The sequence below is a fragment of the Schistocerca nitens genome, chromosome 1, assembly GCF_023898315.1.
Source record: "Schistocerca nitens isolate TAMUIC-IGC-003100 chromosome 1, iqSchNite1.1, whole genome shotgun sequence".
Lineage (NCBI taxonomy): Eukaryota > Metazoa > Arthropoda > Insecta > Orthoptera > Acrididae > Schistocerca > Schistocerca nitens.
The window spans coordinates 1,019,788,923-1,019,815,856 of NC_064614.1; the positions used below are offsets into that span (position 1 = coordinate 1,019,788,923).

Below are 26,934 nucleotides of genomic sequence, written 5' to 3' on the forward strand. Positions count from 1 at the left end.
TATTTACAGGTTTAATACTTACATCTGCTTTCATTAAATCCACCATTCAGACATTTGCTAGTTTCTTGGCTATTACAACCAAGTATTGTCAAAAATTAAAGTAAATTATTCATTGCAGTGATCCTCAGTTAAGAACAGTCAGATTATGTACAAGATTTAAAATTAAACTTCCACTGTTTACAGACTGAAGACTTACACCTGCTTTCCACACATCCATTATTCACACAGTAGGTAGTTACTTGGCTGTTACAACCAAGTATTGTCAAAAATTAAAGTATAATAAATTTTCATTACAATGGTCTACTGCACTTGTTGAGAAACTCATGGATGGAATAGAAGGAGTTGGCCACCAAAAATTCTTTTAAATTATGTTTAAATTGTGCCTTGTCTGAAACTAAACTCTTAATGGTTGCTGGTAACTTATTGAAAGTATGCGTTGCTGAATACTGGACTCCTTTCTGGGCAAGAGTAAGTGATTTGCTCTTATTCCTAGTATTGATACGGTGTACTAAGCAGTGAGCTGGAAAAAGAGATGTATTATTTACAACAAGCTTCATTAAGGAATAAATATACTGAGAATCTGTGGTTAATATGTCCAATGTTTTGAATAGGTTTCGACATGATGTACATGAATATGTATACACGCATCTGAAACTTTGTCATGTGTGACACAACTCAAAAGGCTGGTACTGTAATCGAATGGAAATTCCATGTACGCTTTCATGACAGACTTTAACTGCACCCAAATAAGTAATTGTGATTATATAATGAAATCATATGTAAGGAACTACATTCAGTTCATCGGAATGAGACGCGACATGGCAGCTATCGTTATCATTACATTTCAACAGTGTCTGGTTGGACAGGTCTAGTTATCACAGCCTTCTAGAATTTAAAGACGCACAATTCTTGAGAGTAATAAACGAACTAATCAAATGCCAAATAAGAGTAAGGGCTTTTATTCGTGTATGTCTTAGTAAGAAAAATGGGTGTCGTATTTCGCCGCGTGCGTTTTCAACTGTAGCGGTTCTATATCTAAGTACTGACAAAGTTGTTTGTGCACTCTATTCGAATATTAAATCTAGTAGTTTTCAATCGTTTACCCAAATATTAGCAGTGTGTTCACATTTCGCGGCGTGCAGTTGCACCTGTAGTTGTTCTTAAGTTCTGACGAAGTTGGTTGCGCACTGTTATCCAGCTACTAGATTTAGTAGTTTTCAACGGTGTCTCGTGCTGTTTCTGGCGAAATAACGGTTTAATAAACTTTCAGCGACTTTCGTCCACTGTGTTTTTAAAGCTGTTAGTGCGATGAAGTCATTTATTAATTTTCGTACAGTAGTTTTCGGCTGACGTTTCTTATTGTGAAATATTTTAGTAAACTTTTAGTTCACTGTGTTTAATTTCGTTGGTCGCTTGACTTTCTGGTTTTAGATAAGAAATTGTGTGAAGTTTTGGTGGTATTGGTGACAGTTTTGGTTTATTAATAGTGATAAAAGTAGTTGCTTTCTTAGTGGAGGGAAAATTTTGGGATCACTATTGTTAGTTCTTTAAATGGTTCTACTGTTCTATTTCAACTTAGGTAACATAGAAGTCTAGTTTTTTCGGTAACTATTAAAATTTTACCATGAGTGAGAAGTGTGGGCTTTGTCGTAGGTTTGTGAGTAGTGGGGTAATGTGTAAGATTTGTTCAAAGTATTTTCATTGTGGGGAATACAGTGGGGAAGACAGTGTACATTCTAGCGAGATCATCTCCCGGAAATGCAGAATTTGTAACAGAAGTAAGTTGACAGAGTGCAGGAGCTTAAGATATGTCACCTTCAGGTGCAGTTACAAGACGCAAAAGAGGAATTAGATAGTTGAATTGTGATGGGGATATGAACTAACAGTTTGTAAGGAGGCAGCTGGGAGGAGGAGACATTCAGACAGTTGTACTTTGCGTACAGCCAACAGATTCTACCAACCTTCCGAGATGAGTGGAGAAGAGCCTGGTGTAGGAAACGTGCAGCAGTCCTCAGCATTTAGGGAGCCTTAGTCAGTTGCAAATTACAACGGAAAGAAGAAAGTTCTACTACTAGGTAGTTCGCATAGCAGAAGTGTTGCATCAAAATGTAAGAGTTATTAGCGATAGAGCTAGTTAACTGCTTGTAGATGTAGACTCCGAAATTATTGGTATATCGGAGCACCATTTAAATAATCTCACAACTCAGAAGCAGGATACTGATTAGCGGACTGTTTTTCAAGGAATTCTTTGTGGAGTGAGGCAGTGGACATCACGTAAAAATGTAAGTTCATGCGGATGCGTAGGCAAATCAAACCTGGAGCGTTTGGATACAGTATAATAGTCTCCTGCTTGACATAGTTAAGTTGTTTGAATATCTGGGCATGCAAATCAATATGAGCTGGAACGAGCATGTGAGAACCGTCGTAGAGAAGGCAAACAGTCGACTTCAGTTAAATGGGAGAATTTTAGAAGAGAGTGGTTAACCTGTGAATGCGACTACATACAGGACACTGGTGCGATTTATTCTTGAGTAGTTCTCGTGCGTTTGGGATCCGTACCAAATCAGACTGAAGAAATACATCGAAGCAATTTAGAAGCGGACTGCTAGATTTGTTACTGATAGTTTCGAACAACACGTAAATAGGGCTCATACGGGGGCAAACAGACAGTCGTTTTCTCATCGATTTATTTGCGAATGGAACAGGAAAGGCAATGACAAGTAGTGGTACAGGGTACGCACCACACGGTGGCTTGCGGAGTATTTATGTAGATGTAAATGTAGAAGGGACGAGGAAAACCCTGACTCTATGGTTGTACCTGCAGGTCTACATTGAAACACTTAGGAGCAGATTCATTTTACAGCCTACAAAACATTGGGGCTGTCACCTGTATTAACTGCAGCCGACAAAATGTTAGTCCCCCTCCTTAACGAAGCATACTGGTCGTGGTATCGCTGTCGTAACTTACTTGTTATATAGGATTAGAGCTTTGGAGGACTTATGATTAAATAACGCATAAGGGATAGATAACATTCCATGAGAATTTCTAACATAATTGGGGGGAAGTGACAACAAAACGACTATTCACGTTGGTGTGTGAAATCTATGAGTCCGGTGACATACCATCTGACTTTCGGAAAAATATCATGCACACATTCCGAACACTGCTAGCACTGACAAGAGCGAGAATTATCACACAATCATCCAAGTTGCTGACAAGGATAATGTACAGAAGAATAGATTAGGAAACTGAGGATGTGCCAGATGACGACCATTTTGACTTTAGGAAAAGTAAGGGCACCAGAGAGGCAATTCTAACGTTGCGGTAGATAATGTTTGAAGCAAGACTAAAGGAAAATTAAGACTTGTTCATAGGATTTGTCGACCTGGAAAAAGCGTTCGGCAGTGTAAAATGGTGCAAGATGTTATAAATTCCGAGAAAAATGGGGGTAAGCTGTAGAGAGAGAGAGAGCCAAGAGGGAATAATAAGAGTGGACGACCAAGAGCGAATTGCCCGGATTAAAAAGGGTGTAAGACAGGGAGGAGGAGCGGATAGAGGTTCAGGGCACTCTCTTGTCCTAGGGGCGGGAAATTGCCCCTAAAGGCAGAAGAATCAGCAATGATCAACGACATGAGGATGCAGAAGGCAATGGAAACCACTGCATTAAAGACACGTAACGTGTATCCACAGGACATGTGGCCTGTAATTGAAGAAGTGTCATGATGATCTCTCCATTGGCAAAAGATTCCGGAATAGTCCCCCATTCGGATCTCCGGGAGGGGACTGCCAAGGGGGAGGTTACCATGAGAAAAAGATTGAATAATCAACGAAAGGCTAACGTTCTACGAGTCGGGGCGTGGAATGTCAGAAGCTTGAACGTGGTAGGGAAACTAGAAAATCTGAAAAGGGAAATGCAAAGGCTCAATCTAGATATAGTAGGGGTCAGTGAAGTGAAGTGGAAGGCCGGCCGAAGTGGCCGTGCGGTTAAAGGCGCTGCAGTCTGAAACCGCAAGACCGCTACGGTCGCAGGTTCGAATCCTGCCTCGGGCATGGATGTTTGTGATGTCCTTAGGTTAGTTAGGTTTAACTAGTTCTAAGTTCTAGGGGACTAATGACCTCAGCAGTTGAGTCCCATAGTGCTCAGAGCCATTTGAACCATTTTTTGAAGTGGAAGGAAGGATTTCTGGTCAGATGAGTATCGGGTAATATCAACAGCAGCAGAAAATGGTATAACAGGTGTAGGATTCGTTATGAATAGGAAGGTAGGGCAGAGGGTGTGTTACTGTGAACAGTTCAGTGACCGGGTTGTTCTAATCAGAATCGACAGCAGACCAACACCGACAACGATAGTTCAGGTATACATGCCGACGTCGCAAGCTGAAGATGAACAGATAGAGAAAGTGTATGAGGATATTGAAAGGGTAATGCAGTATGTAAAGGGGGACGAAAATCTAATAGTCATGGGCGACTGGAATGCAGTTGTAGGGGAAGGAGTAGAAGAAAAGGTTACAGGAGAATATGGGCTTGGGACAAGGAATGAAAGAGGAGAAAGACTAATTGAGTTCTGTAACAAGTTTCAGCTAGTAATAGCGAATACCCTGTTCAAGAATCACAAGCGGAGGAGGTATACTTGGAAAAGGCTGGGAGATACGGGAAGATTTCAATTAGATTACATCATGGTCAGACAGAGGTTCCGAAATCAGATACTGGATTGTAAGGCGTACCCAGGAACAGATATAGACTCAGATCACAATATAGTAGTGATGAAGAGTAGGCTGAAGTTCAAGACATTAGTCAGGAAGAATCAATACGCAAAGAAGTGGGATACGGAAGTACTAAGGAATGACGAGATACGTTTGAAGTTCTCTCACGCTATAGATACAGCAATACGGAATAGCGCAGTAGGCAGTACAGTTGAAGAGGAATGGACATCTCTAAAAAGGGCCATCACATAAGTTGGGAAGGAAAACATAGGTACAAAGAAGGTAGCTGCGAAGAAACTATGGGTAACAGAAGAAATACTTCAGTTGATTGATGAAAGGAGGAAGTACAAACATGTTCCGGGAAAATCAGGAATACAGAAATACAAGTCGCTGAGGAATGAAATAAAGAGGAAGTGCAGGGAAGCTAAGACGAAATGGCTGCAGGAAAAATGTGAAGACATCGAAAAAGATATGATTGTCGGAAGGACAGACTCAGCATACAGGAAAGTCAAAACAACCTTTGGTGACATTAAAAGCAACGGTGGTAACATTAAGAGTGCAACGGGAATTCCGGTGGAAAGAATACATTGAAAGCCTCTATCAGGGTGAAGATTTGTCTGATGTGATAGAAGAAGAAACAGGAGTCGATTTAGAAGAGATAGGGGATCCAGTATTAGAATTGGAATTTAAAAGAGCTTTGGAGGACTTACGGTCAAATAAGGCAGAAGGGATAGATAACATTCCATCAGAATTTCTAAAATCATTGGGGGAAGTGGCAACAAAACGACTATTCACGTTGGTTTGTAGAATATATGAGTCTGGCAATATACCATCTGACTTTCGGAAAAGCATCATCCACACAATTCCGAAGACGGCAAGAGCTGACAAGTGCGAGAATTATCGCACAATCAGCTTAGCAGCTAATGCATCGAAGATGCTTACAAGAATAATATACAGAAGAATGGAAAAGAAAATTGAGAATTCGCTAGGTGACGATCAGTTTGGCTTTAGGAAAAGTAAAGGGACGAGAGAGGCAATTCTGACGTTACGGCTAATAATGGAAGCAAGGCTAAAGAAAAATCAAGACACTTTCATAGGATTTGTCGACCTGGAAAAAGCGTTCGACAATATAAAATGGTGCAAGCTGTTCGAGATTCTGAAAAAAGTAGGGGTAAGCTATAGGGAGAGACGGGTCATATACAATATGTACAACAACCAAGGGGAATAGTAAGAGTGGACGCTCAAGAACGAAGTGCTCGTATTAAGAAGGGTGTAAGACAAGGCTGTAGCCTTTCGCCCCTACTCTTCAATCTGTACATCGAGGAAGCAATGATGGAAATAAAAGAAAGGTTCAGGAGTGGAATTAAAATACAAGGTGAAAGGACATCAATGATACGATTCGCTGATGACATTGCTATCCTTAGTGAAAGTGAAGAAGAATTAAATGATCTGCTGAACGGAATGAACAGTCTAATGAGTACACAGTATGGTTTCAGAGTGGGATTAAAACTCTAGGTGAAAGGATATAAATGATACGGTTCGCTGATGACATTGCTATACTGAATGGAAGTGGAAAGGAATTACACGCCCCTACTCTTCAATCTGTACATCGAGGAAGCAATGATGGAAATAAAAGAAAGGTTCAGGAGTGGAATTAAAATACAAGGTGAAAGGATATCAATGATACGATTCGCTGATGACATTGCTATCCTGAGTGAAAGTGAAGAAGAATTAAATGATCTGCTGAACGGAATGAACAGTCTAATGAGTACACAGTATGGTTTGAGAGTAAATCGCAGAAAGACGAAGGTAATGAGAAGTAGTAGAAATGAGAACAACGAGAAACTTAACATCAGGATTGATGGTCACGAAGTCAATGAAGTTAATGAATTCTACTACCTAGGCAGTAAAATAACCAATGACGGACGGAGCAAGGAGGACATCAAAAGCAGACTCGCTATGGCAAAAAAGACATTTCTGGCCAAGAGAAGTCTACTAATATCAAATACCGGCCTTAATTTGAGGAAGAAATTTCTGAGGATGTACGTCTGGAGTACAGCATTGTGTGGTAGTGAAACATGGACTGTGGGAAAACCGGAACAGAAGAGAATCGAAGCATTTGAGATGTGGTGCTATAGACGAATGTTGAAAATTAGGTGGACTGATAAGGTAAGGAATGAGGAGGTTCTACGCAGAATCGGAGAGGAAAGGAATATGTGGAAAACACTGATAAGGAGAAGGGACAGGGTGATAGGTCATCTGCTAAGACATGAGGGAATGACTTCCATGGTACTAGAGGGAGCTGTACAGGGCAAAAACTGTAGAGGAGGACAGAGATTGGAATACGTCAAGCAAATAATTGAGGACGTAGGTTGCAAGTGCTACTCTGAGATGAAGAGGTTAGCACAGGAAAGGAATTCGTGGCAGGCCGCATCAAACCAGTCAGTATACTGATGACCAAAAAAAAAAAAAAAAAAGACAGGGATGTAGACTTTCACCCCTACTGTTCAATCCATACAGCGAAGAAAAAATGAGGGAAGTAAAAGAAAGGTTCAGGAGTGGGATTAAAACTCTAGGTGAAAGGATATAACTGATACGGTTCGCTGATGACATTGCTATACTGAATGGAAGTGGAAAGGAATTACACGATATGCTGAATGGAATGGACAGTGTAGTTAGTGCAGAATATGAATTGAGAGTAAATCGAAGAAAGACTAAAGTAATGAGATGTAGCCTAAATTAGAACAGCGAGAAACTTAATGGTCACACTGTAGATGAAGTCAATGAATTTTATTATGTATGCAGCAAAATAACCAACAATGGACGGAGCAAGGAGGACATCAAAAAGCAGACTAGCACTGGCAAAAAGGGCATTCCTGTTAAAGTGAAGGTTACTGGTATCAAACATAGGCCTTAATTTGAGGAAGAATTTTCTGAGAATGTACGTTTGGAGCACAGCATTGTACGGTGGAGAAACACGGACTGTGGGAGAACGAGATTGGGAAGAGAATCGAAGCATTTGAGATATGATGCTATAGATAAATGTTCAAATTTAGGTGGACGGAAAAGGTAAGGAATGAGGAGGTTCTGCGCAGTATTGGAGAGGAAAGGAATATGTGGAAAATACTGACAAGGACAGGATGACAATACATCTGCTAAGACATCAGAGAACGACTTCCGTGTTACTGGAAAGAGCTGTAGAGGGTAAAAACTCCAGCGGAAGATAAAGATTGGAATACCTGCAGCAAGTAATTAAGGACGTAGTAGGTTGCAAGTGCTACTCTGAAATGAAGAGTTTGGCACAGGAAAGGAATTCGTGGCGGGCCGCATCAAACCAGACAGAAGTCTGATGACCCAAAAAAAGATTAGAAGAAAAAAACATGCTGCTTGCATAAACCCATAATGATAACATTTGCAGGTTAACCTGCAATGTTTCACGAGAAAGGTTCGTCTTGAACACTGGTAAATTTGGACATCAGTGTATGGTGTAGAGTTGATATGAGATGTGCCCAGCTGTGGAGCAGACGTCCGCTCTAGTGGCATTGTACGTAATCCCACAATGTAGAACGTGTTTACCCAGAGATGATGTGGAGGTATTCCCAGCTGAACAAGCGCAGTTAATGTATGCGCACTGTTTTCGTCCTTTCTGGCTAATTGTTTAAGTAGTTTGTTGCATGTTGGAGTCCTCTCGATCAGCACAAACAGACGACACCAGTTTCTTCAAACAGAAATAGAGCACCGTTAACGAACTTATCGCGGGATGAAAAAGATCTACGGAAAGCGGTGTCTCACATGGTGCACAAAAATGCTGATGGTGTCAGTGTTATGAGGCAGGACATGTAAACATCGGGGATGTGCCACGCCATGGACGTGGACATGCACGCCATCAGCACCGGTCCCACAATTTCGTTTGTGGAGCAACTCGTACGGACGAATCGTCATATCACCATGCCCGACATTGCTGTTGAACCGTCGACAAGCAAAGGAAATGTGCATTACAGAATACACGAGAAACTTCGTTATGGGCATTGAATGCGTAACCATCTTTCAGAGGATCAGAGAAGGTTAGATTGGGTGTCTGCTGACACACCTGCTGAGATACGTGGTGCAAGGAACAAGTTTCATTGCACAGATGGTGGCGTGTGATGAAACGCTTTTTTCACCAATTTGATCCTATCCCAAAACGGATGAGTATAGACTGGTGGCATTCTGGCCCTCCTCTCCGTCATCGATATCGGAAAAGTGACGGCAACTTTCTTTTTCGACGAAGAAGCACCTCTACTCATCGACTTTTAAAAATTTCGGTGGGAGGTAATGGCACAATCTCCTTTCAGCCGTAGAATCGCCCCATGTGACTCGCATGTCTTCGGCCCCTTAAAACAATCTAGAAAAGATAGTGTTTCATGTGTGCTAAGGAAGGGCAGGATATCATGGAAAACTAGATCCGTCAGCAACCCAGGAGTTTCAACACACTCTTCCTAAGCGCTGGAATCAGTGTATCAATGTCTGTTCCACACGCAATATTGTTGCTAAAATTTTTTACACGTAACTGTAGAGCCTCCTTTTTGTTTGGGCAGTCATTTTACCATCCATTGTCAACATGAAACACGACAGTGAAGTTTACGCACCTTTATCATTCGATTATATGACATCAGCGCAGTAAGGTGGAAGTGTGTGTAATATTGTGACGGAAAGGCAGAAAGGAATCATAGTATATGCCAAAGGCCCAATGGTGCATTTCACCTCCAATGTTTGGCGGATGTAAATGAGACCAGTGGTAGGTGTGATATGTTTGGCGACGTTGTTCATACCACAACTTGGGTTACCTCTAGGTTGCTTTGAACATGATCCAGAATATTTATTTCAATGTTCACAGTGTGCAAGATTTACCCTTGTTCTACGTTTTCATGATTGGTATGCGCTGGACTCCCGACTTATAAGATGGCACAACTGTAATCAGTGGGCTGCACACACACGTTCCTAATTTGATGAACAGTCGGACACTCTGTGCCATCTCAACTGGCCTGCTTAATCTCATAGAAAGTCTCTGGGAGTATTGGGAAGCGTGCGTGAAATGTAGCAATCAATATCCCCGTTATTTCGTGGTTCTACCAAACCTAATCGACAATCAGTAGTTGCAACTGAACCGTAATTGCGGAAACTTTGCCTTCACTGAACGGAGATCATTGCCAGGGATATTAAATAGCATGGCCCTGATGTCTCCTGATAATATTTTAGTAACGTATGAAACGATGGAAGACTATCTGTTGAAAATTTTTTAAAAATACAGGTACATTTTCGTTACTTTTACATGTTAGGGTATTTTTAACTAGCTTTCTCTCAGAATTAGCTCACTCTTCAGTTTTCAATTTTCAAATCCCAAATTCCTTATTGTCACAATTGTGATGCTCCGAAATAAATAAGAAAAGACAAAATAACTAACCTGCTGACTCTACACCCTTCATCTCGCGGCCGTGAGCGTGTATTGCAGCCAGGATGAAGGTGTAGCAGTACGCAATGACGGAAACGGGTAGGACGAAGCCGAAGGCGAGCAGGTAGATGTAGTAGGCGCGGTTGGCGGGCGTGCGCGTCAGGTAGTCCCAGGAGCAGGAGGTGAGGAAACCCTCCGGAATGTAGCGGCTCCAGCCCAGCAGCGGTGGCACCGACAGGAACAGGCAGTACACCCACGCCGCGGCGCACACCTTGTAAACAAGACCACATATCACTCCTGGCTCAAGAGGATCGCACGAAAGCAGCTTTGTTAAGTGTCCAGTAAATGAACGAAACTAGCATATCCAGATGCACCTGGAGCATAGTTTTTACTGTTAGCCAGCGCTGCTGTTACACCACGGCAGTTGTTGTTGTTTTTGTGGTCTTCAGTCCTGAGACTGGTTTGATGCAGCTCTCCATGCTACTCTATCCTGTGCAAGCTTCTTCATCTCCCAGTACCTACTGCAACCTACATCCTTCTGAATCTGCTTAGTGTATTCATCTCTTGGTCTCCCTCTACGATTTTTACCCTCCACGCTGCCCTCCAATACTAAATTGGTGATCCCTCGATGTCTCAGAACATGTCCTACCAACCGATCCCTTCTTCTAGTCAAGTTGTGCCACAAGCTCCTCTTCTCCCCAATTCTATTCAGTACCTCCTCATTAGTTATGTGATCTACCCATCTAATCTTCAGCATTCTTCTGTAGCACCACATTTCGAAAGCTTCTATTCTCTTCTTGTCTAAGTTATTTATCGTCCACGTTTCACTTCCATACATGGCTTCACTCCATACAAATACTTTGAGAAACGACTTCCTGACACTTAAATCACTACTCGATGTTAACAAATTTCTCTTCTTAAGAAACGCTTTCCTTGCCATTGCCAGTCTACATTTTACATCCTCTCTACTACGACCATCATCAGTTATTTTGCTCCCCAAATAGCAAAACTCCTTTACTACTTTAAGTGTCTCATTTCCTAATCTAATTCCCTCAGTATCACCCGACTTAATTCGACTACATTCCATTATCCTCGTTTTGCTTTTGTTGATGTTCATCTTATACCCTCCTTTCAAGACACTGTCCATTCCATTCAACTGCTCTTCCAAGTCCTTTGCTGTCTCTGACAGAATTACAATGCCATTGGCGAACCTCAAAGTTTTTATTTCTTCTCCATGGATTTTAATACCTACTCCGAACTTTTCTTTTGTTTCCTTTATTGCTTGCTCAACATACAGATTGAATAACATCGGGGATAGGCTGCAACCCTGTCTCACTCCCTTCCCAACCACTGCTTCCCTTTCATACCCCTCGACTCTTATAACTGCCATCTGCTTTCTGTACAAATTGTAAATAGCCTTTCGATCTCTGTATTTTACCCCTGCCACCTTCAGAATTTGAAAGAGAGTATTCCAATCAACATTGTCAAAAGCTTTCTCTAAGTCTACAAATGCTAGAAACGTAGGTTTGTCTTTCCTTAATCTTTCTTCTAAGATAAGTCGTAGGGTCAGTATTGTCTCACGTGTTCCAACATTTCTACGGAATCCAAACTGATCTTCCCCGAGGGCGGCTTCTATCAGTTTTTCCATTCGTCTGTAAAGAATTCGCGTTAGTATTTTACAGCTGTGACTTATTAAACTAATAGTTCGGTAATTTTCACATCTGTCAACACCTCTTTTCTTTGGGATTGGGATTATTATATTCTTCTTGAAGTCTGAGGATATTTCGCCTGTCTCATACATCTTGCTCACCAGATGGTAGAGTTTTGTCAGGACTGGCTCTCCCAAGGTCAGTAGTTCTAATGGAATGTTGTCTACTCCGGCCTTGTTTCGACTCAGGTCTTTCAGTGCTCTGTCAAACTCTTCACGCAATATCATATCTCCCATTTCATCTTCATCTACATCCTCTTCCATTTCCATAATATTTTCCTCAAGTACATCGCCCTTGTATAGGCCCTCTATATACTCCTTCCACCTTTCTGCTTTCCCTTCTTTGCTTAGAACTGGGTTTCCATCTGAGCTCTTGATATTCATGCAAGTGGTTCTCCTTTCTCGAAAGGCCTCTTTAATTTTCCTGTAGGCAGTATCTATCTTACCCCTAGTGAGATAAGCCTCTACATCCTTACATTTGTCCTCTAGCCATCCCTGCTTAGCTATTTTGCACTTCCTGTCGATATCATTTTTGAGACGTTTGTATTCCTTTTTGCCTGCTTCATGTACTGCATTTTTATATTTTCTCCTTTCATCAATTAAATTCAATATTTCTTCTGTTACCCAAGGGTTTCTACTAGCCCTCGTCTTTTTACTTACTTGATCCTCTGCTGCCTTCGCTATTTCATCCCTCAAAGCTACCCATCTTCTTCTACTGTATTTCTTTCCCCCATTCCTGTCAATTGTTCCCTTATGCTCTCCCTGAAACTCTGTACAATCTCTGGTTCTTTCAGTTTATCCAGGTCCCATCTCCTTAAATTCCCACCTGTTTGCAGTTTCTTCAGTTTTAATCTACAGTTCATAACTAATAGATTGTGGTCAGAGTCCACATCTGCCCCTGGAAATGTCTTACAATTTGAAACCTGGTTCCTAAATGTCTGTCTTACCATTATATAATCTATCTGATACCACTGCAGCTACTGGCAATAAAATAAGAAGTTCAAGATAGCGGCAAGTTATACGCCACTTACCTACCGTATGACAAACCACATGTCACATATCCATGACGTCATCGTCATATGAAAAGCCAAGACTCTCTTATCACTGTCATCATTTGCATTTCATCAAGCAACATCTTATGTCTTAGAATGACAGTGACTATTAGAATGAAACAGACTATGAAATCAGTAATTTACAGGCCAGTAAAATGATACAGCTGATCGCAGTGAAGTCCCAGTGCAGCCATCGAGGCTGTACTAAAAATGAACTTTTTTCGTCACATTCGGAAGTATCTATCCAAAAAGTAACGAAAAGAGCGTAGTCTGAAGTATTTCTACATCTAAAATACCTCAGCTACACTGTCACTCCCCCCCCCCCCCGCCCTCCCCTCCAAGCGCTACCTCCTCACCTTTCCACACAAACACGCACAGACATGCGCGAGGTTGCTTTTTGCAATACTCAAGTATTATTACACATTCCACATCGCGAACGAAAGTTCAGACATAGCACCAAAACGAAATTGTGTTATTTCTCTAAATATGTATCACCTTGACCACAAAACACTCGTGGCACCACTGCAAACAAGATCTAAAAAAATACACTCGGCTTACACAAAGGCAAAATGACAACACTTCTAGGTTAAGCTGCTTTGTTTCACAAGAAAAGTTCGGCTGCTATATCACACTTTTCAAAGGCAATGTGTGACGGTACGTCACGTAAATGGACATTTGGAGAAAGGGAAAGGAAGTTTTTGCTGTGCGACGTGTGAACCATAAATTATCTAAAGACTAAGTACGTCTGCGCGATGTATAAAAAATAATAAAGACTGTTGTTTTTCTGTATAATCTCTGTGTAACATAGGCCATGAAGATCAGAGACAGTGCTTTGATTGAAGGAGCTCTCCTGGTTTGTTTCCTTTAGCCGTAGGCCACCATTGTAATGCTGTCTGATAATTAATGCAAGTTTTTCTGTAGTTTTTGCAAAATATAATAGAAATTGTTATTAGAAAGTATGTATAATTGACTTAGTAGTCACCTATCATGGTCGCAACCATTAATTTTCATTAACAAAGTTTTTTAGAGAACTTCGTAATGCAGGGAGCTCATCTCCCCTAGGAGCGTTTAGTCGGCCATTACGCTGACTGTATTATTTAATTAAAATTTCATGTCATATTACTAAATGTAAATGCGAGAGACTTCTCAATTTTGATCTTTTATTAATTTAAAAGTTAAGAAGCGTAGTAACAAATTTCATTCACCAAAATCTACAGCACTGAATGAGTTCAGTATGTTTCATTTTGGCCGCCTAACGGCAGGTGAGATTCTCTCCAGTTTTGCCTTGCAAATAATGAACAAGAAATATTGAAAATCGTTCCATTCAGTAAGCTCAGTTAAGGTTTGTGACATTTGGTACATAAATAACCAGCAGCCCCAGAGACCCATATAATAATTACAGCTTGCGAAAGAAAACGCATATTTTCTTTTCTAAATAGCAGCGCTCACGCAAACTATTTATTAGAAGGCGGTGAGTCGCCCGTTGTATTTAAAAAATATTATATCGTACGTACTTCGGAGCATCCGATGTCCGTTCGAGTGTTATCGCGGTGTAAGTTAATTAAAGGTCTCATGCTAGCCCACAATATTTCAAGCCACCCCAACCAAAATCATAATTATATATATATATATATATATATATATATATATATATATATATATATATATAGGAGCATAGTTCGATCTTTGTACCATATATTTAATTCATAAAAGTACGTCACCCAATCTGGTTCTGTTTCCCAAGCTGCGACATTGTCTCGAATAAAACAGTGATCCGAATGTAGAATAAATTTCCTTTACTTTAATTCTATGGTCACAAACTTTTTTCCAACAGATTATCGGTTTCGGTCTATAATGACCATCTTCAGACCCGTTATATAAAAACAATGTCCTAGTGTATTGCAGTACATTAGGACATTGCTTTTATGAAACAGATCTGAAGATGGTCATTATAGACCGAAACCGGTAATCTGTTGGAAAAAAAAGTTTGTGACCATAGACGTAAAGTAAAGGAAATTGTTCTATTTCATTGAAAAATACACATGATAATGATGATCCGGTTAAAGTGTGCATCTCTACGAGAATCTGCAAAGTAAACAATGATATTATCACACCTAAGTTTGGCAAGAACACGTCTCTAACTGATATGAAAGTCAGCCAGACAATATAGTAACCCATACTATGTTATCAGTTTCTTCCTCCAGTTCGAAATTTTCTCGCCTACTGCTCTAACACAGTGGAAACTACATGATACATCGATAAACTGGCATACAGAACACTAGTAGAATACATTCACGTAGGTATGAATTAATTGTTTCCATGATCGTAGAGTCTCCTACACATAATAGCGCCTCCATACTGGGATATTAACTAAACAATGCAGTACAAAACGTTTGCAATCTTCAAACAGTTCTATAACCCTAATGCTAAGGTATTAATGTGCAGTAAAAATCATTAGTCATCTTCTGCTGATAATTCTGACATGTGCTGCCAAACAGTGTAGAATACGTGCTACGTCGATGAAATAACGCACGGAACAGCGCAATACCATGCTAGTAATAATATAAGTAAGAGGTTTAAATGATATGTACCACATAGCTACTTGTTTTGATCATGTAAGTTCAAGAGCAGTTAGTTCAAGAACCCACACCAAGTGTAAACGGTTGTGTTGTACACTAGATGTCTTAAACACAAACAATCCTGAGCAAGTAGAGAGTGACATGAGGGATACAGGGAGTACTTAGTGAGACTGAATACCGTAGCATTCGCATCAACCTTAACTGAATGCACACTGCCTGTATCCTTTTAAAACACAGATAAAAATTTGCTTTAAGCCTTGCTAAAAAGGAGGTGTCCAAACTAAATGTGTAAGCTATCACTAGATGCAGCTTAAAAAACCATATTTACGACATTGAGAATTTCATATCAAGTTAATTCTGACAGGAAGAGCTTCCCCACGGTTCCCAAAACAGGTCAGGAAACTGTTGCAGAACCAACGAAAAGAGCAAGTCAGATATAAAAGAACACAAATTCTCAAATATTCTGGACATTTCACAGAAGCGTGAAATGTACCACGGAGTTCAATGCGAGATGCCTTTAATAATTTCCACAACGATACTGGAAAAACCTTATCTCAACATGAAAGACAACTCTAGTAAGCAATGAAGGTTTGGATGAAATTCTGTACTTGAAACTTCCAGACGCGAACCAAGGAAGTAAAAGTGCGTGAACCATACAACGTCGGCGAATGATTAACAAACTCGTAATGTAAATGTGCATTGCCTGGAAACTGGCAACTGCTCTTTACCACACCACCGTTCCGAAAACACTGGACCACGCCTTCGGGTTACCGAAACGAGGTGCCAAGTTACGCACGCACGCCAGAACTACGGGTCTCCTCAAACACTCTAGCCCTAGTTCACAACTAGGTGGGTGGTGCTTGATTGGTTGGCTAAAACTAACTCCGGCTACTGCCCAAACACATTACAGCCTGTCACAAAGTCCAACTATGTAGCTAGCATCGATAACTAGGTGCATAAACGTATCCTTACAGCAATTATGCGGTAAATTATACGCAGAATGTTTGTAGAGTGAAATTTGGAAACACAGCATTCGACTTCCACATCTCAGATTGTTGGCTGATGCTGTTGTCAATTTCCATTTAGAAAACACTCCAGAAGACCCATATGAATCGCAATGTGATTTATACAAGGTACCTGCATTACGCGAAAAGCGGGGAATCAATCGGAACAATAACAAATGTGAGGTCCTTCACAAGAGCACTAAAAGAGTCCGTTAAATTTTGGTTATACGATAAACTGTAAGAACTGAAGGTCTGTCGATTTAACTAAGAGGCTAGGCATACAATTAGAAACAACTTAAACTGGAACAATCACATAGAAAATGTTGTACGGAAGGCGAATCAAAGAATGAATTTTATTAACAGCACACAGAGAAAATGCAACAAATCTACTAAAGAAACTGCCTACACTACGCATCTGAAGTTTTGCTGCGCGGTATCGATCACTTACCAAGTACGTTTCCGTGGGGCACTGAAAAATGTCGTACATAGGTACGTCTTTCTGCATTATTGCGAAGTGGGGGAGATAGTACTAATGATTGTGAGAAGCACGTTGAAATGGCAATTATTAAAATAAAGGCGTGTTTCGTGGCGCATGAAGTCTCTTCACGTAATTTCAATTACCAACTTATATTCAGAATGCGAAAATATTTCGATGTCTTCCACCTAAGTAGGAAAAAATTACCATCGCGATGAGCTGAGAGAAATTGGAGCCCGCACGGAAAGATTTAGGTGTTCGTTTTTCCCGCGTGCTATTCGAGAGCGTAAGGCTCTAGAGATTGTATGAACCATCCGCCAGGCACTTATGAGTGAATTAAAACTGTAGAGCCGTCACAAGTCGCAAGCAACCTCCATTTTTTGACATCTTTCACTCGACAGGCGAGAGCGCTTTCATGTGTTAAGTAGCCAAGAGTATACGTTAAATGTTTCTGTATGTGTGTGTGTGTCTGTGTGTGTTTGTGTTTTTTTTCTTATGTATGACGGCGGCACTACACACAAACAGATAAATTTAACGTGTGGCCCTTAGGGACTTAACTTCTAAAGAAGGTTTCGTCTGTAGAGTGAAGTGTCAATTTTTAACTTCTAACTGTCGCTGTTCCCACTACAAGCGGTGCCTGCGCTCGCTGTTCATAGAGTGAATTTCTGGGTACTCATGAGGAGGCAGATGTTGATTTGTGGTAAATAGAAATGAGCGTTTGGTGTCATTGGCCGGGAGGCCCCTTACGGGGCAGGTCCGGCCGCCTTGGTGCAGGTCTTATGACACATATGACACAGTGGGCGACCTGCGCGCCGTATGGGGATGAATGATGATGAAGACAACACCCAGTCCCTGAGCGGAGAAAACCCTCGACCCAGCCGGGAATCGAACCCGAGCAGTCCGTCACGCTGACCATTCAGTAGTCAGGGCGGCCGTTGATTTATGATGATGTGACGTCAACAAGGAAGAAAGCATTTAATTTCATCACAAACTGACAGAACGACGGCTGAAACCATGGTGGATCCTGAGGCACGTAAGACACATATATATGGAGGTAATACAGGTAAGATAACGGATAGATACACGATGTGGGTGAAAGTGTGGGTGACGACTGTTGCGAGACGGACAGGAAGGCATTGATGGTGCTCCACATTCCGACCGAACATCAGCTACCATTCAATCACACTAAACGAGGCAAGTGGGAAAACTCTCAAACCTGTCTGCCGCCGATCTCAAACAAATCCCGAAAGTTGCACATTACGTATTTTGATAAAACTTACACTGGTAATTATTTTTTCTTTTTCTTTTTTTACAAAATAACTTTCTGAAATTTAAATTTAATGTCACTCCTAACGCCGACTTAGTGTAGAACTCATAACATTTATGCCTCCTGACAACTTTCGTCCCGTGCGCTGGTTACATCCCGTAAGTTGTATGAATGTGATGACATTCAGTTACTTAATGTCGTTCTCTGAGATTTATTCATAACTTTACGCTATGGCCCGCAATGAATATACGCTACGCCGCACAAGTTGTCTGACCGTTGATGCTTATTGCTACCCTTGTGTGTGTAAGTGTCTGTGTATATGTTGTTCTCGAAGCAGTTGTGGCTTCCGGCCAAAAACTGGTCGTATGTAGTTCTCGCCACAAGTCTTTCCTCTGCAACACTCTTCATTCCTTCGTAACTCTTGCAACCCACGCCCACGTGAACTTGATTAGTGCTGTCAAGTCTTCGTTTCTGTCTACAATTTTTACCTCCTCCTAGTACATCTTGGGCCAAATGAACTCTTCCTTGATGCCGCAGAATGTGTCCTACCTAATGATACATTCTTTTACTCAAGATGTGGCGAAAATTGATATTCTGCCCGATTCGACGCAGTACTTTTTCCTCAAATATCCGAGTCTGAACCCCCCCCCCCTCCCCGCCTACTCTCTTATCTTCAGCATTCTTCTGTAGCAAAAATTTCAAGTACTGTTGCTTTCTTTTCTGTACTGAAGGTAGTGCACGTTGCACCTCCAGACAGTTTCAGATAACACTTCTTAACGTTTATTTTCCTCTCTTCATTTTTTTTCAGAAATGCTTTTTCTACTGTTGGCAAACTGCATTTCATAACCTTTCTACTTCGGCGATTATGATTTAACTAGCTTCCACTCATCTATGACTTTCAGTTTCTCAATTTCTTTGAGAAATTCTGAATATTCTCGCAAGTCTGGTCTTATATTCTGTAATCTCGTATTTACTTCACTAAACAAGAGTGCGGAACTGTACCGATTGCCTTCCGAAAGCAAAGAATAATACAGTGACCTAGACTCCATTATCTGCGGACTTCTGAATTTCACGGATGAGCTAAACGACCTGAATTTGACAAGATCATCGTTAGTTACCGCAAAAGACATTTTACGCCTTAAAAAAAATCCTTCATAAATGGACATAAACTCTACCACAAATAAACGTCAGAAGTAAAATCCTGTAGGAATTTTTGTCAGATCGTTAGGCAGTGTTTTACGTTTTAACTCTTAGAACTTCTGTCTCTTTCCGCTCTTTAGATTAATTTTGACGTTATCTTGTTCTTGTTCATCAACAAGGCCTTACCTTTGTTCGGATCTTTGATGCAGCTATCTTAACTTTCGAAGTAAGTATCTATAAAGGATTTCTAACAGCGCCAGATCTTCCCCATCCGTCACAACTCTGCTTGCTACATATACTGATCAGCCAGAATATTACGACCAACAACCTAACAGTCAGTATGAGCACTTTTCACACGTACAAGAGTGGCGACGCGACTTGGCATTGAAGAAATGACGCCGTGGTAGGTCGCTGGAGGGATCTGGCACCACATCTGCACACACAAGTGAGGGGAGGGGGCGATGAGCTCTGACGACAGTGCGATCGCACCCAAGACGCGTTCGATGGGGTTCAGATCTGGCGAGCTGCCCTTCATTCGCGATTCGCAGGATATCATGTGGAAAAGCTGCAAGTGTAGAAGTGTAGTTTAGCACGAGCAATAATTTCTAAATCAATGGTGATTTATGGAAAGAACACTTTTTTTTTTTCTTGAGGCCCATCCTTCTGACTGATGGCCTGCGGGACATCTGCCGTTCATTTAAGCAATAAAATGAAACAGCTGCAGCCGTCGTTTTATGTAATTTGTTACATTGAAGTATAATAAATAATATCAAATGTCGGTTGTAGGCAAATAAATAACACTGAAACGACGGCTGTAGGTGTTTCATTATATTACAGAAGCTTTTACGTCTGGGAGGAAAATTTATTATATTCGAACACAGAAAACGTTCAGAAAGTCTGCAGCAAATCAATCTAAAGGATATTGATCCATAATTTTCTAGATCCGTTCTTATACTGTTTTTATATACACGAATCACCCGTGCTTTTTTCCTCTCCTAGGGTTTTGCGATGGGTGAGAGATCTCAATCAATGCAAAGTAAGTACGAGTCTGATGCCACAGAGGACTGAGTGAAACAGAACAGGAATTCTGTCTGGACCTGGTGGGTTACTTTTGTTGAACGCTTTCAGCTGCATTTCTACGCCAGGGGTGCTTGCTACTAAGTCTCCCATAGGGAATTCTGTGCGATGATCAAACGCTTAAGCGATCCTCCCGCGTGAATGATCTATGAAATACGAAACTTCATCTTTATTTTCTTGTCGTCTATTGTTATTCCAGCATGGTGAGCGAGTGACTTCGACATGCTAAGCGGTTTTACGCTGAATCAGAATTTTCTCGGGGTCTCGGCAAGATCAAGATCTTTCGCTAAGGTATGAGTGGAAGTTGTGTGCTTCAGTACGGACTTCTGCTTGTCGACATTTGTGCAGTCTTGTTTGAACGGAGAGTACAACAGTCTCTGCTTCCGCAGTATTTTGAGAATTTTTTTTATTACGCCACGGTAAATCTGACGCGTCTGCTCGCGCCCAAGATTACTAAAAATAGACTTTAAATAGAAATTAAAATTAGTCACTTAAAAGAAAACTGTTAAAATTAACTGGTGCAGGCGGCCACTGTTGATAGTGGACGCACTACGGTCGCTGGTTCGAATCCTGCCTCGGGGATGGATGTGTGTGATGTCCTTAGGTTAGTTAGGTTTAAGTAGTTCTAAGTTCTAGGGGACTGATGACCTCAGCAGTTAACTCCCATAGTGCTCAGTGCCATTTGAACCATAGTGGACGCAATTTGTTAGTACCCAAATTGACATCGAGGAAAATGCTGTGAGATTTAGACATGATTACATCTTTTAGTACCAACATCAATTTTGCGGGGCCGATGTCTGTTATTTACGGGCGAAACGGAATTATAGCCTGGAAAGTGTGGGCAAATAATTAACGTTCCGCACTTGCGGTCAAGTTTGCAAAACGCTTCGTGATGATCGGCAATTAATCTCAGGGACGCTGTAACAAGTTGCAAATCAATAAATGGCTGAATACTAATTATATTCGGCTATTGCGTCTCGACGTTACGATCTGTTACACTCGTAGTGGTCGTTGGATGTAACAATAAACCATTACAACATGTCATGTATCGTATATCTATTAGGAGAACTCTTAAAAACGAGAACTCATGAGACTTGGCTAATTTACATAAATGTAATCGCAAATGGTTCTAAAGCTAACACATCTCACTTACATCCTATTTGTCTACACAAAAGAAGGATTAATTACTGATAGGCAAGGAACACAGTTATAGTGCGTCCTATCAGTACGAAGGCTGACAGACAGGAGAGTGAGAGATCCCAGCAGGAGCACTCTTCACTTTCTAAAATAAAAAAGGTACTACAATATATTTGAAATATTATGAAATAGCAACAATATTTCACAAGATAATTTCGCATAAGTAACGTACACTACTGGTCATTAAAATTCCTACACCACGAAGATGACGTGCTACAGACGCGAAATTTAACCAACAGGAAGAAGATGCTGTGATATACAAATGATTACCTTTTCAGAGCATTCAAATAAGGTTGGCGCCGGTGGTGACACCTACAACGTGCTGACATGACGAAAGTTTCCAACCGATTTCTCATACACAAACAGCAGTTGACCGGCGTTGTCTGGTGAAACGTTGTTGTGATGCCTCGTGATAAATGCGTAACATCACCTTTCCGACTTTGGTAAAGGTTAGCAGAATATGGAATCGGTGGGTTCTGGAAGGTAATACGGAACGCCGTGCTGGATCCCAACGGCCTCGTATCGCTAGCAGTCGAGATGACAGGCATCTAATCCGCATGGCTGTAACGGATCGTGCAGTCACGTCTCGATCCCTGAGTCAGCAGATGGGGACGTTTGCAAGACAACAACCATCTGCACGAACAGTTCGATGACGTTTGCAGCAGCATGGACTATCAGCTCGGAGACCATGGCTGCGGTTACCCTTGACGCTGTATCACAGACAGGAGCGCCTGCGATGGTGTACTAAAGGACGAACCTGGGTGCACGAATGGCAAAACATCATTTTTTCGGATGAAGCCAGGTTCTGTTTACAGCATCATGATGGTCGCATCCGTGTTTGCCGACATCGCGGTGAAAGCACATTGGAAGCGTGTATTCGTCATCGCCATACTGACGTATCAACCGGTGTGATGGTGTGGGGTGCCATTGGTTACACGTCTCGGTCACCTATTGTTCGCACTGACGGCACTTTGAACGGTGGACGTTACATTTCAGATGTGTTACGACCCGTGGCTCTACCCTTCATTCGATACCTGCCAAACCCTACATTTCAGCAGAATAATGCACGACCGCATGTTGCAGGTCCTGTACGGGCCTTTCTGGATACAGAAAATATTCGACTGCTGCCCTGGCTAGCACATTCTCCAGATGCCTCACCAATTGAGATCGTCTGGTCAATGGCGGCCGAGCATCTGGTTCGTCACAATAAGCCAGTCACTATTCTTGATGAACTGTGGTATCGTGTTGAAGCTGCATGGGCAGCTGTACCTGTACACGCCATCCAAGCTCTGTTTGCCTCAATGCTCAGGCGTATCAAGGCCGTTATTACGGCCAGAGGTGGTTGTTCTAGGTACTGATTTCTCAGGATCTATGCACCCAAATTGCGTGAAAATGTAATCACATGTCGGTTCTAGTATAATACACTCCTGGAAATTGAAATAAGAACACCGTGAATTCATCGTCCCAGGAAGGGGAAACTTTATTGACACATTCCTGGGGTCAGATACATCACATGATCACACTGACAGAACCACAGGCACATAGACACAGGCAACAGATCATGCACAATGTCGGCACTAGTACAGTGTATATCCACCTTTCGCAGCAATGCAGGCTGCTATTCTCCCATGGAGACGATCGTAGAGATGCTGTATGTAGTCCTGTGGAACGGCTTGCCATGCCATTTCCACCTGGCGCCTCAGTTGGACCAGCGTTCGTGCTGGACGTGCAGACCGCGTGAGACGACGCTTCATCCAGTCCCAAACATGCTCAATGGGGGACAGATCCGGAGATCTTGCTGGCCAGGGTAGTTGACTTACACCTTCTAGAGCACGTTGGGTGGCACGGGATACATGCGGACGTGCATTGTCCTGTTGGAACAGCAAGTTCCCTTGCCGGTCTAGGAATGGTAGAACGATGGGTTCGATGACGGTTTGGATGTACCGTGCACTATTCAGTGTCCCCTCGACGATCACCAGTGGTGCACGGCCAGTGTAGGAGATCGCTCCCCACACCATGATGCCGGGTGTTGGCCCTGTGTGTCTCGGTCGTATGCAGTCCTGATTGTGGCGCTCACCTGCACGGCGCCAAACACGCATACGACCATCATTGGCACCAAGGCAGAAGCGACTCTCATCGCTGAAGACGACACGTCTCCATTCGTCCCTCCATTCACGCCTGTCGCGACACCACTGGAGGCGGGCTGCACGATGTTGGGGCGTGAGCGGAAGACGGCCTAACGGTGTGCGGGACCGTCGCCCAGCTTCATGAAGACGGTTGCGAATGGTCCTCGCCGATACCCCAGGAGCAACAGTGTCCCTAATTTGCTGGGAAGTGGCGGTGCGGTCCCCTACGGCACTGCGTAGGATCCTACGGTCTTGGCGTGCATCCGTGCGTCGCTGCGGTCCGGTCACAGGTCGACGGGCACGTGCACCTTTCGCCGACCACTGGCGACAACATCGATGTACTGTGGAGACCTCACGCCCCACGTGTTGAGCAATTCGGCGGTACGTCCACCCGGCCTCCCGCATGCCCACTATACGCCCTCGCTCAAAGTCCGTCAACTGCACATACGGTTCACGTCCACGCTGTCGCGGCATGCTACCAGTGTTAAAGACTGCGATGGAGCTCCGTATGCCACGGCAAACTGGCTGACACTGACGGCGGCGGTGCACAAATGCTGCGCAGCTAGCGCCATTCGACGGCCAACACCGCGGTTCCTGGTGTGTCCGCTGTGCCGTGCGTGTGATCATTGCTTGTACAGCCCTCTCGCAGTGTCCGGAGCAAGTATGGTGGGTCTGACACACCGGTGTCAATGTGTTCTTTTTTCCATTTCCAGGAGTGTATATTTGTTCTATGAATACCCGTTTACTATCTGCATTTCTTCTTGGTGTAGCAATTTTAATGGCCAGTAGTGTAGATTTGAGGTTATTTATAGTAAATACATATATAAATGCACATATATGTGCTTTCCGTAGTTTTTCGACGTTTAACGTACATAAAATTAGGGAGTCCGTCTTTGTAATGCTTCTTTTCCTTCATTAGTACACATACTCGATACACTGGAATTTACATCTTCAGTTTCAGAGAATGACAGATCCTACGCACGCCCCGTTACATCAGTATGGCTGCACTAGTTACCTCACATGATGCGTCAGACACTTAGTGGCTTGGCCGTGAGCTATTGAGATACTGCTCTGCGTTTCTGCTTCGCACCTACAACTTTCATATTTATGCTGTACTATAAGCGGACATGCCGTTTGTAAAGTAAAGACAAATATGTGAGTGGTTTCCATATAATCAGAATAAGTGAGTGGATGTATAGCCCTCTGAGTCACCTATATGAAAGGGGTTGTGGGATACCGGGGAAATAAATATGATGTAAACAACAGGATGAACCCTGTCTCGAAGACAAGAGAGACTCGCTACCCCATTTAAAATGAGGGTGACATCAAAGAAGATGCAGCTACAGTATTATACCGTTAAAGTTATTCTTAGCAGGTCATGTGAAAAGTCCTACTGCTTCAAAGTCTGCACACAAAACAGCTAGTAGAATTTAAGCGGTAGCGGAACAATCGGTATTTGGGAGGGAGGAATTCCGGAAGTTCATGCAATTCGCGAACTGCAAAGAAGAGAATTTTCTTTCCAACTTGTATTACATTCTTCTACCTTCTACACCAATTCTTATTCTCATTTCCCTAGCCGCGCGGAGTGGCCTCGCGGTTTGAGGCGCCATGACACGGACTGCGCGGCCCCTCGCGCCGGAGGTTTCAGTCCTCCATCGGGCATGGGTATGTGCGTTGTTATTAGCATAAGTTAGTTTAAGTAGTGCGTAAGTCAAGAGACCGATGACCTCAGCAATTTGGTCCCTTAGGGATTCACATACATTTTAACATTTTCACATTTCCCTCCGCCCATTGCGTCTCTGAGCAGAACTAATATCACTGCTGCCTGAAGTAGATAATGTTCGAATTGCCAGAGTGCTGGAACAATAACACTAGGGAAGAGCCATCACATCTTGATTAGTGGTCGAGGAGTACTGTAAACGCTCAGATATGCAGAGATGAGTCACCGCTCTCCCATGTTTGCTTTTTCAGAGATGCAATTGGTCCCGAAGTCATACTTATGGACGATAACGCTCTGGTGGATGAATTTCTTGAAGGTGAACATATTCGTCACATGAGCTAGCCAGCGTGGTCCCCGCATCTGAATGTTATGAAATGCCTGGGATGCGTTAGGGAGGCGAAATGCTTCCCTTCAGCGTCCACCAAGGATACTAAGAGGCCGCTGCATCCGTCGTACTGAGGAATGGGACCGACTACCAAGAGATCGCCTTCCGTTGCTCTGTGCCGCTTCGCTGTGCAAAGAGCTTCTTGTCCGTGAGATTCCCCAGATGTGCAATTTCTTTACAAAAGTTTTTCTTAGCTATCAGAACTGTTTTCACACTTTGTTCTGAAGTGTTCTACGAAAAATGTCTCATGATTAAGCAGTAGCTTGTTCAGAAATCCTTCCGATATCCCAATAAGGCGATATGTCCTCTTTTCGTGATTACGCTTTTGGACACTAACTGGTGTCGTAGTATATTTGAACGAGAACAACGTTCCATAATCGTCAACGACCTAAATGATGCCATTTCCAGAGTGACACAATTACGGAAACATACGAACGCATCATACGTCAAACAGAACATAGCTCTTCTACGTTCATTTAATAAAACAGTCATTGAAAAATGGTCTCGAATCCATCTTTCTTCAGTGGTCGTGTGACTACGGGTAGACCGTCCGCCTGGTGCAAGTCTTTCCATTTGACGCCACGTCGGCGATTTACGCGTCGATGGGGATGAAATGATGATGATGAGGGCAACACAACACCCAATCCCTGAGCGGAGAAAATCTCCGACCCAGTCGGGAATCGAACCCGGCCCGTAGGATTGACAGTCTGTCGCGCTGACCACTCTGCCACCGGGGGCGGACTCTTCCGTGGTGAACAACCCGAAGAGTCGTTGACAGCAGTCGCGCCGACCACTGCGTGGCTGGTAGACTGCCGTTCTTTGCTGTTCCTGCTTTCTTCTTCATCGCTGTGTAGATGCTACGCCAGACATTTTTCATATTTTATTTGTGCACAACATGCCTTGATCTAGTGCTAGGTATATTTTCATTGATACAGTTCATCACAATTCCAACGAAGAGACATTCATGACACATAGATCAATAATAAGGTGCGTCTGTCTTTATAAAACAGATTTCCGTTTATTCTCACCTACCCTTCTAAGATCATTTGTGACGATTTCACATCATTTT

At 42.5% G+C, this 26,934-nt stretch overlaps 1 protein-coding gene across 1 annotated transcript in view; it reads right to left on the bottom strand.

Moving 5' to 3' along the window:
* LOC126221596 (melanopsin-like) overlaps positions 1 to 26,934 on the bottom strand; it is a 146,468-nt gene that overhangs the window by 18,473 nt on the left and 101,061 nt on the right. Inside the window, exon 5 of the mRNA XM_049942179.1 lies at positions 10,148 to 10,406. Within this exon, the coding sequence (XP_049798136.1) occupies positions 10,148 to 10,406 (259 nt within the window). The remainder of the gene's footprint in view (positions 1 to 10,147; positions 10,407 to 26,934) is intronic.